Source organism: Triticum urartu, chromosome 2A (genome assembly GCF_056163025.1).
Source record: "Triticum urartu cultivar PI428250 chromosome 2A, HENAU_Tu73, whole genome shotgun sequence".
Classification (NCBI taxonomy): domain Eukaryota; kingdom Viridiplantae; phylum Streptophyta; class Magnoliopsida; order Poales; family Poaceae; genus Triticum; species Triticum urartu.
In genome coordinates this window covers 34934950-34946868 of record NC_141874.1, presented here as the reverse complement: position 1 = coordinate 34946868, position 11919 = coordinate 34934950, and the positions used below count along the sequence as shown (strand labels likewise).

General features: G+C 46.0%; 1 protein-coding gene across 1 annotated transcript; it reads right to left on the bottom strand.

Annotated features, from left to right (window-relative positions):
* Nucleotides 1-7654: 7654 nt before the first annotated feature.
* LOC147983297 (senescence-specific cysteine protease SAG39-like) lies at nt 7655-8761 on the bottom strand. The gene is made up of 2 exons (XM_087539477.1): nt 8326-8761; nt 7655-8241 (listed from the first exon to the last, which is right to left on the bottom strand). Exons 1-2 carry the CDS (start codon nt 8759-8761, stop codon nt 7655-7657), a joined length of 1023 nt encoding a protein of 340 aa, XP_087395603.1.
* Nucleotides 8762-11919: the final 3158 nt, after the last annotated feature.

Below are 11919 nucleotides of genomic sequence, written 5' to 3'. Positions count from 1 at the left end.
TCGTCAGCATGCCGCGCCGAGCACTGGGCCCGGCCCTGCCCACGCTTCCGGCGCCGGCCGCCCCTCCCGCGGCGCTTCGGGTGTGGCTGCCCCCTCGGGCGCCCCCGCAGCCGCGGCCTTTGGGGCCCCCTCGGGCGTCCCCACTGTCGCAGCCTCCTCGGGCGTCCCCGCCCCCGAGGCCAACTAGGGTGCCCCCGCCGCCACGGGCCCTTCGGCCGCCCCCGTCGTCGCGGCCTCTGGCACCACTGCGGGTGGCCCCTCGAAGTCCTCGAAGACTGGCTTGACCTCCTACTCACCGGTCCCCCTCTCGGCTTCGCCGACTGAAGTCGCACCTCTCATCGGTGTGGTTACTCGAGCTCGGACTGGGACGTTTCATCCTAGCATGCGCAATACCTCAGACGAGTACGCGTGTGTCGCGTCTACCTTGGCCCCGACTCCGCTCCCACCTCCGCCCACGCAACCCTTTGGGATCTGAACTGGCTTGCTGCGCTGCGTGAAGAGTTCGACGCCCTGTACCGCAACCGTACATGGGAGCTTGTCCCGCGGCCTCCCTGTGCCAATGTTATCATTGGCAAGTGGATTTTCCGCCACAAGACTCATCCCGACGGTTATCTTAAGCGCTACAAGACGCGATGGGTGGTGCGCGGTTTCCGGCAGCGCTCCGGCGTGGACATCGCGGACACCTTCTCCCCGGTTGTCAAACCGGGCACGATTCGCGTTGTTCTCCAGCTTGCTGTCTCTCGCGCCTGGCCAGTTCACCAACTCAACGTGTCCAATGCTTTCTTGCATGGCCATCTCGACGGGCAGGTGTTTTGTAAGTAGCCCAATGGTTTCGTCGACACCGATGTGCTTGCTCTCTCGTTCTCTTTACGGGTTGCACTACTAGGAAAAGGGCTACTAATGGCGCACCAGTTTTGCCTACTAATGGCTCATCACTGGTGCGCCATTAGTATCACGCCACTAGTATTTTTTACTAATGGCGCACCACTGGTGCGCCATTACTATCTGGTATACTAATGGCGCGCCACTGGTGCGCCATTAGTATAGGCCACTGGTGCGCCATTAGTATAGGCCACCGGTGCGCCATTAGTATTTTTGAATTTTGAAGGCGGGAAAATAGTAGTGGCGCACCGTCTAACCCCCACCGTGCGCCATTGCTATTTTTGAATTTTGAATTTGGATCTGGATCGTGATTTATTTGCCCATTTTTTGCTCGTTTTTTGGCACGATATTATTTCAAATTTTGTTCTTGTTTTTGGATCTTGTACGTTCTTTTGCCGGAGAGGAGTTCGCCGGAGAGGAGGAGGAGGAGGTCACCGGAGAGGCGCTTGCCTACATCGCCGTAGAGGAGGAGGTGGAGCTCACCGGAGAGGAGGGAGGAGGATCTCACCGGAGAGGAGGGAGGAGAAACCGTAAGGGGAGGGGAGGGGAGGAGAGGAGGGAGGAGGAGGTCGCCGGAGAGGAGGAGGAGGAGGTCGCCGGAGCGGAGGAGGGTAGTATGGTGCAGGAGAGAAGGGAAGATGGAGTGGAGGAGTGGAGGAGATGGAGTGGAGGAGAGGTGGAGTGGAGGAGAAGAATGAAGAGGTAAGGACGACGGGCGGGGCGACGGCGACGTGCGGGGCAAGGGCGACGGCGGGCGGGCCGGGGCGCGCGTCGCGCGTCGGGGCAGGTCGGCGAGCGGCGTCGGGCGAGGGCACGACCGACGGCGAGCGGGCGGCGACGGCGACCTCGGGCGGCGAGGGGAGGCGACGGCGTCGTCGGGGCTGGGGCCGACGTCGAGGAGCAGCGCAGCAGCCTGGCGGCGTTGGAGAAGAATGGCGGGTGGGGTGAAATTTCCCAAGTGTTTGGTTATATAGGAAAGGCTTTGGTCCCGGTTCATGGCACGAACCGTGACCAATGCCCCCTTTAGTCCCGGTTGGTGCCACCAACCGGGACCAAAGGCCTCGTTTCAGCAGCCCAAAGGGTGGGAAGCGGCGGCCTTTGGTCCCGGTTGGTGGCACCAACCGGGACTAAACGGGGGCATTGGTCACGGTTCGTGGCAACAATCGTGACCAATGCCCCCCTTTAGTCCCGGTTGGTGCCACCAACCGGGACCAAAGGCCTGCGCCTGCCAAAGTCGCGATGCGGTGGGATGTTTAGTCCCACCTCGCTAGCCGAGGAGCGGCCACACCTGTTTATAAGCGCTGCCCCGCCATCTCCATCGAACTCCTCAGAACTGCAGGCCTTTGGGCCTAATCTCACACCGCTATGCCTGTGGGCCTACTGGGCTTTCTGCGGGCCTGAATCCTGGCCCATGGATGGGCTTTCTGCGGGCCTGAATCCTGGCCCGTGGTGGCCCAGTAGGTGGCATTTTTTTACTATTTATTTTTTCATTTCTACTTAGAACTAAATACTTATAGTTTTTTAGTGATTTTTTTTCTTTTAGGTCCCAAAATTATAAACTTTCTCTTAGTGCCATAAGTTTTAAAATTTGAATAATTTAAATTTGAATTTTTTAAAATTTGTGCGAATCACTAGTTTATGAATAACTTTACTATAAAAATTGATTTTTGAGTCATTCTTTTTCCTGCTATTTAATATTACTGTGTTTTATCATTATACTCAATTTGGTAATTTTAGTTAGTCATAAAAAGTATTATAAGCATTTTTTTCTTTTTTGCTATTTATTTTTTCATTTATACTTAGAACAAAATACTTATAGTTTTTTAGTGTTTTATTTTTTCTTTTAGGTCACAAAAATTATAAACTTTCTATTAGTGCCATTAGTTTTCAAATTTGAAAACACTTTTTTTGTTTTTTTTGCTTGTAGTGCCTTTTTTTCCAGTTTTTTGTTTTGTTTTCTGCATTATTTATTTCCTTTTGTTTTTTGCTTTATTTTTTAATTTTTTTTGCTTTTCGTTTTAGAAAAATTATAAATTTTCTGTTAGTGCCATTAGTTTTCAAATTTGAAAACACTTTTTTTAGTTTTTTTTTCTTTTTTTTGTTGCTTTATTTATTTTATATTGTTTCTACTTACAACAAAATACTTATTGTTGCTATTTTTATTTTTTTCTAGTTTTTTGTTTTGTTTTCTCTAATGGCGCACCGCGGGCAGGTGCGCCATTACTATTTTTTTTGATTTATTTTGAATTTTGAAGGCAGGAAGATACTAATGGCGCACCATGGGCAGGTGCGCCGTTAGTAACTTTTTTTTTATTTTGTTGACTTATTTTGAATTTTGAAGGCGGGAAGATAGTAATAGCGCACCATGGGTAGGTGCGCCATTAGTAAGTTTGAATTTTTTTTGAATCTTTTGCCTCTCCAGATCTTAAAAGCCCCGTATCTTTTTTTCTTTTAGGTTTTTGAGGATTTTGAAAATGTTTAACGGGTTCCCTTGTTAAATTCGGATGTAACTTTTCGAGTAGACGATTTTTCATATAAAAAACTTTTTCATCCGAGTTCGTAAATAAAGTTATGCCCATTTTACAAATTCTCGAGACATTTCGCAAATAAAGTCGAAATTCATATTTCTAAATTTTCACAACAACTAGACCACATATCACATGGGAAACTTTTTTTCTTTTATTTTTTTGACATTACCATCATTTTTTTATTTTATTTTTTGAACTGAAAAGGCGGTCCGTGAGGGGGTGCATTCGGTGGAAGTGGTGGCCAAGTTACTAATGGCGCACCATGCGAGTGGTGCGCCATTACTAGTTCAACTAGTAATAGCGCACCACTCCCACGGTGCGCCATTAGTAAAAAAATATTAATTTTTTTTCAAAACTACTAATGGCGCACCGTGGGAGTGGTGCGCCATTACTAGTTCAACTAGTAGTGGCGCACCACTCCCACGGTGCGCCATTAGTAGTTTTAAAGAAATTAAAAAAATTACTAATGGCGCACCGTGGATGTGGTGCGCCATTAGTATTTGGACACTAATGGCGCACCAACACATGGTGCGCCATTAGTATATAGTAATGGCGCACCACATGTCTGGTGCGCCATTAATGTCAATTCCATCTATAACCCTTTTCCTAGTAGTGTTGAAGCAGGCGCCTCGAGCCTGTTACCAGCGGATCGCGGCCTTCCTTCAGTAGTAGGGGTTTCGGTCCACACGGTTTGATGCCTCCCTGTTTGTTTATCACCAGGGTGCCGCCACCGCTTACCTTCTCATGTATGTCGACATCATCATCCTGACTGCGTCCTCACCAGCGCTACTTCAGCAGATCACAGCTCGCCTCGGCACCAATTCGCCCTCAAGGACTTGGGGGCTCTCCTCTACTTCCTCGGCATCGAGGTTATCCGCCGTGCCACTGGATTCTTCCTGCATCAGCAGAAGTATGCCTACGAGCTTCTGGAGTGATCCAACATGCTTAACTGCAAGCCTGCTTCCACACCTGTTGACACGAAGGCTAAGGTGTCTGCCGTCCAGGGCTCTCCGGCGTCCCAAGCTCCCTTTTACCGCTCCATTGTCAGTGCTCTTCGGTACCTCACACTGACGCATCCGGATATCTAGTATATTGTCCAGCAGTTGTGTCTCCACATGCATGCCGCTCGTGACACTCATTGGGCTCTGGTGAAACGTATTCTCCCGTATATACGTGGCACCACGGCTATGGGTGTCACCCTGACGGCATCACCCGACACCAGCCTCGTCGCCTACTCCGACGCCGACTGGGCTGGGTGTCCCGACATTCGGCGCTCCACTTCCGGCTACTACGTCTACCTCAGACACTCTCTGATTTCGTGGTCGTCTAAACGACAACCCACGGTCTCACGATCAAGCGCCGAGGCCGAGTACAGGGCAGTGGCCAACAACGTCGCGGCGTACTCCTACCTATGACAGCTTCTTCAGGCCACGCTTGTCTACTGCGACAACGTCTCCGTGTTCTACCTTGCTGCCAACCCTGTCCATCATCGCCGGACGAAGCATATTGAGCTCGACATTGACTTCGTTCGGGAGCATGTCGCACATGGTCGTGTTCGAGTTTTGCATGTGCCCACCGATCAGCAGTTCGCCGATGTTATGACGAAGGGTCTACCCACCTCGACTTTCGAGGGCTTCCGGTCCGGTTTTTGCGTCACCGGCGATGCTTTGACTGCGCGGGGGGGGGGGGGTGTTGAACATGTGTACACGTATGTAGGACCGGGTTTTATATGTCGTACCTGTAGCGTCTCTCTCCCTCTGTATTTACTTGTATCTTGAGAGACAAGACACCGGTCGCACCCCTTGTACCTATATATGTGCCTAGTGCACGATCAATGAGAATATCGATGCACACAATCCCCTTTACAGGAGAGACAAAAAAATACTAGCAGCCAGTAGTGAGCTTGACCGCACCTAGCCAATCGCCCTGAAGGCTGCTAGTTATTATATATCGCACGTCGTATATAAGAATGGACAGGAGCGTTCATATATGAAACTCTAGAGGAATATGAACAAACAGGTTACGAAAAAAAACACGTCTATTGGGCCGGCCCAGTCGCGACCGCAGTCAGCAATTCCGGGATTCAACATGCCACGTCGACAATCCCTGTTTGGAAACTCTCTCAAGGTTCAAAATATACCGGGACCGGATAGTTCGATGTGTTGATTTCCGGGAGTGAAAGTTCAGGGTTCGATTCAGATTTCGTCTACAAGTTCAAGGTTTGTTTTCAACTTTTGCTTCTGTGAGTCGTACACGAGCACCTGAACGGGCTGGTCGTCATCTGGGAGATGCACAAGTTTATCAGACAGCAGGCACACGAACCCAATGCTCCAGTTAGGCCGGCACCTGGCGTACCACGACCTCCGCTGGTCCGCCCCATCCTTGTCGCGCCACATGATACATTCTTGACAACTCCTTCTGCGACCTTGAACCACAGGAGGCCAACTACATGGAGTCAAGATGGTGCACCAAGACCATTGCCCGATGGTGCCGGCTTTCTTCCTCGACAACAGCGCCTATGGACGGTCTACAACCTTGATGCCGGCGACCTTGCCGAGCTTGGAAATGGGCTCTGCAATTCTGGCAAAGCCTTTTCTCTCGGTTGTGATGTCTAGTGAGGCACAAAAGATCTTTTCTAGGCAGTTATAAATGTTGTAGTTGGCGATGAATTCATATGTGAGTCAAATAAATAAATGCATTTCTATCCACATGTGAGACTAGTAATGAGATTTTGTTATATTTTCTATCTACATATGGGACCATACAAATAAATAAATAAAGATCTTTTTCTATGTGCTTATAATTGCAATTCAAAATGTAATACACTATTTATCTTGCAAAATACGCACTATGACCGCTTAAGATTATCCAACGACTGATGGATGAGCTTTCACTATATTTTCTCTGTCTTTTTAATCACGAATCACATAACAACCACAAGACAATGACATCTGTGGACAATCTCTTAAGCCCCGGGGCATTGTGCTAGTATCTGAATAATTCCGTGAACGATGGAAGAAGGGATAATCATGCCTTGGTGTCCACCACTTGGGGTGTTGGCGCTGGCGCATATGGCCATAGGCATCATATGAGAAATTTTGTATTTTTTTGCTACAAATATAAATTTTATGAGGGGTTTTATATTGCACTTTTAACTTGCATGTTGTTCCGTGATGCGCTGTGGATGAAATTTAGCGACAGAAGTAATGGTTGATACCATGCCAATGGTCGCAATGCCACGGTCCACCAACCAGCCAATCACATCAATGTCTGTGGAGAGCGCATGTGAGATCAACATGCGGATGTGGCCCATGCATTGAGGAGGGGGGGGGGGGGGGGGTGGAGAGCTGCATCTTGATGTTAATATATGAGGAGAAAAAAAATGAAAAGTGTCGTACAAATGTTGCAAAGTGGATGAAAAAGGCTAATGTGGCAATGCATGAAGGAGGGAGTTCAGATACGAAAAGGTTGCATCCAAGTATTTATGGAGTTCAATTTAGATCCAGTTATCCAGGATTGTTTGTAGTGAAACTGTTGTAATTCATCACTGATTGGCTGATTCAACGTACATGTGTTGATAGAGGAGTATTCTTCCTCTTTACTATAGAATAGAATCTCATCAGAAGTCGGGTACGAAGTTAAAGGTTCTTGTATAGGCCGCCTTTATAAGAATCGGGTTTATGGCGATAGCTGAATTGACTATAACTCATACTCCTGTTGATCTATGGTCGTGGAGAGTTAGGATTTTATCTTGTTGTGTGCAAGATGTGGTGAACACGTTCATACAGTAACTTGACACGAGAGAATACACTAAAAAATATCACGGTTGAGAAATACATAGTGCACCAATGACAAAATTGCTTTTCCCCAACATATACTCTATTTATTCCCTTTTGTAAGATTTAGTAACACTCGGGCGTTGTCCAATGACACATTCTTATAAATACCAAATGACACTATATAAAAACCATATATACGAAAATAACCTTTTGAGTTTACTCTTAACATAGTCAAATGTTTTAGACATTTGAAAGCTTCATGGAATATATATCATAATTCTTAATCCAATTTTCTCATACAATATATCATACATAGTATTACTTTACAAAGTATAGCAATGTATGTACATAAGATACATCTTCGTACACAATTTACGGGCACATATGAACTATACATAGGATATGGGGACCTTAGTTGTTTGAGAACTGTGCATATGCATGATTAGGTCGCATTTGGCTATCTTCCTATTTTGTTGGGTATGAAGGCTCCATGGCAAGACCACACAAGCCCTTCTTGTCTGCAATGTCTTTCTCCATTCTCAAGTACCCATCTTCGCCCCAAGTTGTGCCCCATGAATTCTTCATCAACCAATAGCTCGTGCCATCACTAGTCTTTCCATATCCAATGGCTGCAATTCCATGGTCCAAGTCAGTGCCGCAGGACCCAGTCATCACCCCACCAGAGTAGAATTGGAACGTCATGTCTCCTCCGTCCACAGCTACAGACACTGGTTGGTTTGCCACCGCCTTCATAAGGTCGCCCTCGTTATTGGCAGGCACATCCCCAAAGCCGGTGATGGTTGCGACACTGTTGGATCCAGCCTTGCACTTGCCGTCAGCTGCAGTATATGGGTAGCTTGACTCCATAGTAAGGCCTCCATTCTTGATAATGAATTTGAAGGCATCATCCATGAGTCCTCCCTCGCAGCCTTGATCTTGACCATGAACATCACAGTCAACCAACTCTTGCTCCGACAGTGAGATCAACTTCCCGGTTTTCAGTTTTACAATGCCCTCCGTCGCGGCAACAGCAGAAAATGCCCAACAGCAGCCTAGAAATAATTGTGTTGTTATAGTGTTATCCAATAAAATATTAACACATATATGCCGTGCATCATAATGTTTTTTTTACTTACCACACTGGCCTTGATCCTTGACAGGAGTGACGGCTCCCTTGGCCCTCCAGTCCATCGTTGCTGGAAGGGCATCCAAACTCAAATTCTCATACCTGAATCCAGAAGAAAGAACTCTCATGGAGTTTGCTTTGAATCCCTTGTTTGTGTTGGTTGTCTTGAACTCATCATTTGTGATATCAGCAAATTGGTTGACGCCAAGCCAGAACTTGTGATTTTGGGCATTGAATGTTTCAATGAACTCGACGTTGCCTTTGAAAACCTCGAACCGACGTGCCTTCTCAGTGGTGTCCTTGTACACACGGCCATACTGAGCCATCCAGTTCTCATGCTTCACCACCATCAACAAGTCATCATTCAGCTCACGAGCTGCAATGACAGTACCACAGAGGCAGATGCAACCGAGGATGGCAAGAAGCAAAGCCTTGTGGATGGCCATCTTCGGTTAGGTACCGAACTGCAATGACAGTACTGCAGCGGCAGAGGCAACCTAGGATGGCAAGTGTCTGTACATTGGTCTGGTTTGTTGGATGGCACTTGGTGGTATATATAGTGTCAAGTACGTGTTAAAAATAGGAGACTGAGAGATACGGTGTTTGTACGAAGTTATTTTGTGGAAAAGGGCTTGTGCGTTGCCGTGGATTATGGTGGCCGGCTAGTGGTATAAAAATGACGCGCACATCTGATTGGCCGGCCACATTGTATAAAAATGATACGGCAGAACAAAGAAGTACGCTTGGTGTACATCTGATAGTGACTCCTGCTTGTTTATGTCGGGGTGTACATCTGACTGACAGTGATCCCTGCTTGAGAGATTTATTGAAAGAAAGAAGAACCGTGTCCATGAAAATAAATTTTCAGAAGAGTACCGTGGACGTGACACCAGTTTGTACAAAAGAATCAAGTAACTGCTTTGATACGTACCGTGAACCCGCCCTGACAACAAAAATTAAAACAAATACTTGAAAAATTCACAAAATTCCAATTTTTGTGTGTAGAAGATAATTTCATGCGTGAGGTTCGCATCAATTTTCAAATCATTTGAACATCTGAGCAGCTCTCGGCAAAAAAAGACAAATTCAGGGTCTGTAAAAATGTTTACTGTTCACACACTGTTCCGACCCGATTTGTCTTTTTTTTCTGAGAGTTCCTCAGATGTACAAATGATTTAAAAATTGGAGCGAAACTCACGCATCAAATTATTTACCACACAATTTTTTTTGGAATTTGTCTAGTGTTTTTTTTTTCTGACGAGATGCAGATGAGTCTGGGCACCGGAACGCTGCACTCGTATAAAACAGCATAGAAATGGACTTTTATTCAACTAGGAGATGTACAGGAGATGGGCACCAGAACGCTGCACTCGTATAAAACAGCATAGAAATGGACTTTTATTCAACTAGGAACCAGTGAAATTTAAAGGCAATCCCATTTAGTTCGGTAGTGTTACTTGCAACATTTTTTTTAACCTAGAACACTTTATCTCTACACTGTAAGGTCTGCTGGTATCACCATAAAATAAGTAACCCATATAATCCACATTGTGCTCGGTTAATTAAGAGGACGGGGTGTCGACCCGTTGGCTGGGCCCCGAGTTCGAGTCCCGACTCGAACGCGCGGTGCTTGTGGTGTTTCTCCTATAAAAAAATGCTAACGAGGGTTATCCCTTGGTTGGTCTCATTTTTTTGCTCGGTTAATTAATTGGTCATGCCAAACTTGATCCATACTAAAACGAAACAAAGCATGCACTTTAATTGAACTCATGTTACCACCGCAAAGTACAAGATAAAAGTAAAAAAAATGAAACAGGTTGGACTTGATGGTCACAGCAAAAAAATAGGCGCTACTGCGGCAGCCACGTATGTTCAGAACAACCAGCACAGCAGGATCGCTTCATGCCAGCAAGCCAGCCGCTTGTGTACGACAGGTGGCACACAAACTATGGTATCATCCGGGCCGTTATACGGTGCTTCTCAGGCACGAGGGAGTACGTTTATGTAACCCACATCAAGACTGTGAAAGGCAGCCCGAAATGATAAGGTCCCCGCTATTGGGTGTCTGAGGGGTGCATTTCTGGAATATTGATCGAAGGGCGCTAATTTACTACAGTATTTACGAAGGGAAGCGACGAAGAAAAAAAATACTCCATAGGGAAACATCTGAGAAACATGCTTACATTCATAGGGAAACATGCTTACATTCCCACATATTAGATAATTAAAATGACTCCATAGGGAAGCATGCTTACATTCGTGTGGCCACTAACATAAAGATCGCACCATCCAACGCTGATCCCCGAACTGGCCGCTGATTGATATCTCCAATCATGAGCTCCACAAGTGCATCCGGTTGTTCCCCAGCTTTGGAACTGTCGGTGTCACCGGATCCAGACACTTCAAGCTCGTACACTAGTGCCAATGCGGGATCCAAATGGATGGAATTTGTCCTCTCCCTATGTAGTCGGAGCGCTTACCCTTCTGGTCCCATGAATCTCTTACAGGATGAGATTACTCCATATCTCTATCACAGGATGGGACAGCTGAGTGGATCGTGGGGTAAGAAGGAGGATGGTCAAGTGCTATGGGAAGAGATAAAGGCTTAACATAAAGCAGAGGCCCGTGAGTTGGTTGGAAGTAACCATGCATGTTTATTCACTGGATAGCAGCACAGATGCTCGACGTTTTCCTACTTTTCCCAACACCTCCCAATCCTACTTCTGTGATATATTGACCGTCAGGTTTCACAAACATGCGCTAAGAGTAAATAACCTATAATATCTAGCAAGGAGGTGATCCACTGAATATTTTATAGGCTTATTACTTCATTTCAACCAAGTTGAATTCTGTCATATTCAATAGCACGCTTCACATCATTGCCCCTCTCCTCCTGCTTTATATATAAGAGAGAAGCCATAACTTGCAGTGATTATATTCACCAAACTACTGTACCTGAGTCCGTGATGATTAGTTGAGCATGTGCCTTACCTCCTACAAAATACAGATCATGCCTCCTTCCTCATTGTTAGAGTACATAAACATAATGTATAACTATAGGACAGAAGTTCGTTCAAACTTTATCATGCACACAAGTCGATTGAAAAAGCATTGGTATTAAAATGAACCTTCCATTTGTGACCTCAATGTAGCATCGGAAAACAGTTGCCCGCTCAACATACTCATTTTATAAACCCTCAAAATGCAACTATCTATTGGGTCCTTCTCAAATACAGTTCTGATACTAAACTTGTCAAATTGTTATTAGAGATGGTCCTAAAGAGATGCGTAAGCTGCTTAAAACGAAGTTAATTTGTGTGGTCGCATTCATCGACGCTTCCTACTTTAAGCGCCTGCTAATTTTAGCGCAAAACCATATATACATCACATGTTTTCAATATATTATGTTTCCTTTCCTAACTTACCTGAATTACATTATTTGAAGTGGGACATATTAAAATCAATAAGGAAAATTCACATCAGTGTGTTTGGGCAGTACATTGACATTACTCAGTCAGTGTCTAACTAAACTTCCTGAGCATGCATAGTAATTTCTTTCCTCGGTTTGCTGAAGTTTGAATTTTCCTGAAGCCGCAAATTTATG

Coding starts and splice junctions, on each gene's coding strand:
- LOC147983297 (XM_087539477.1), bottom strand. CDS start 8,761: ATGGCCATCCACAAGGCTTTGCTTCTTGCCATCCTCGGTTGCATCTGC. Junction 8,242..8,325: donor CAAGGATCAAGGCCAGTGTG/GTAAGTAAAAAA, acceptor AATTATTTCTAG/GCTGCTGTTGGGCATTTTCT.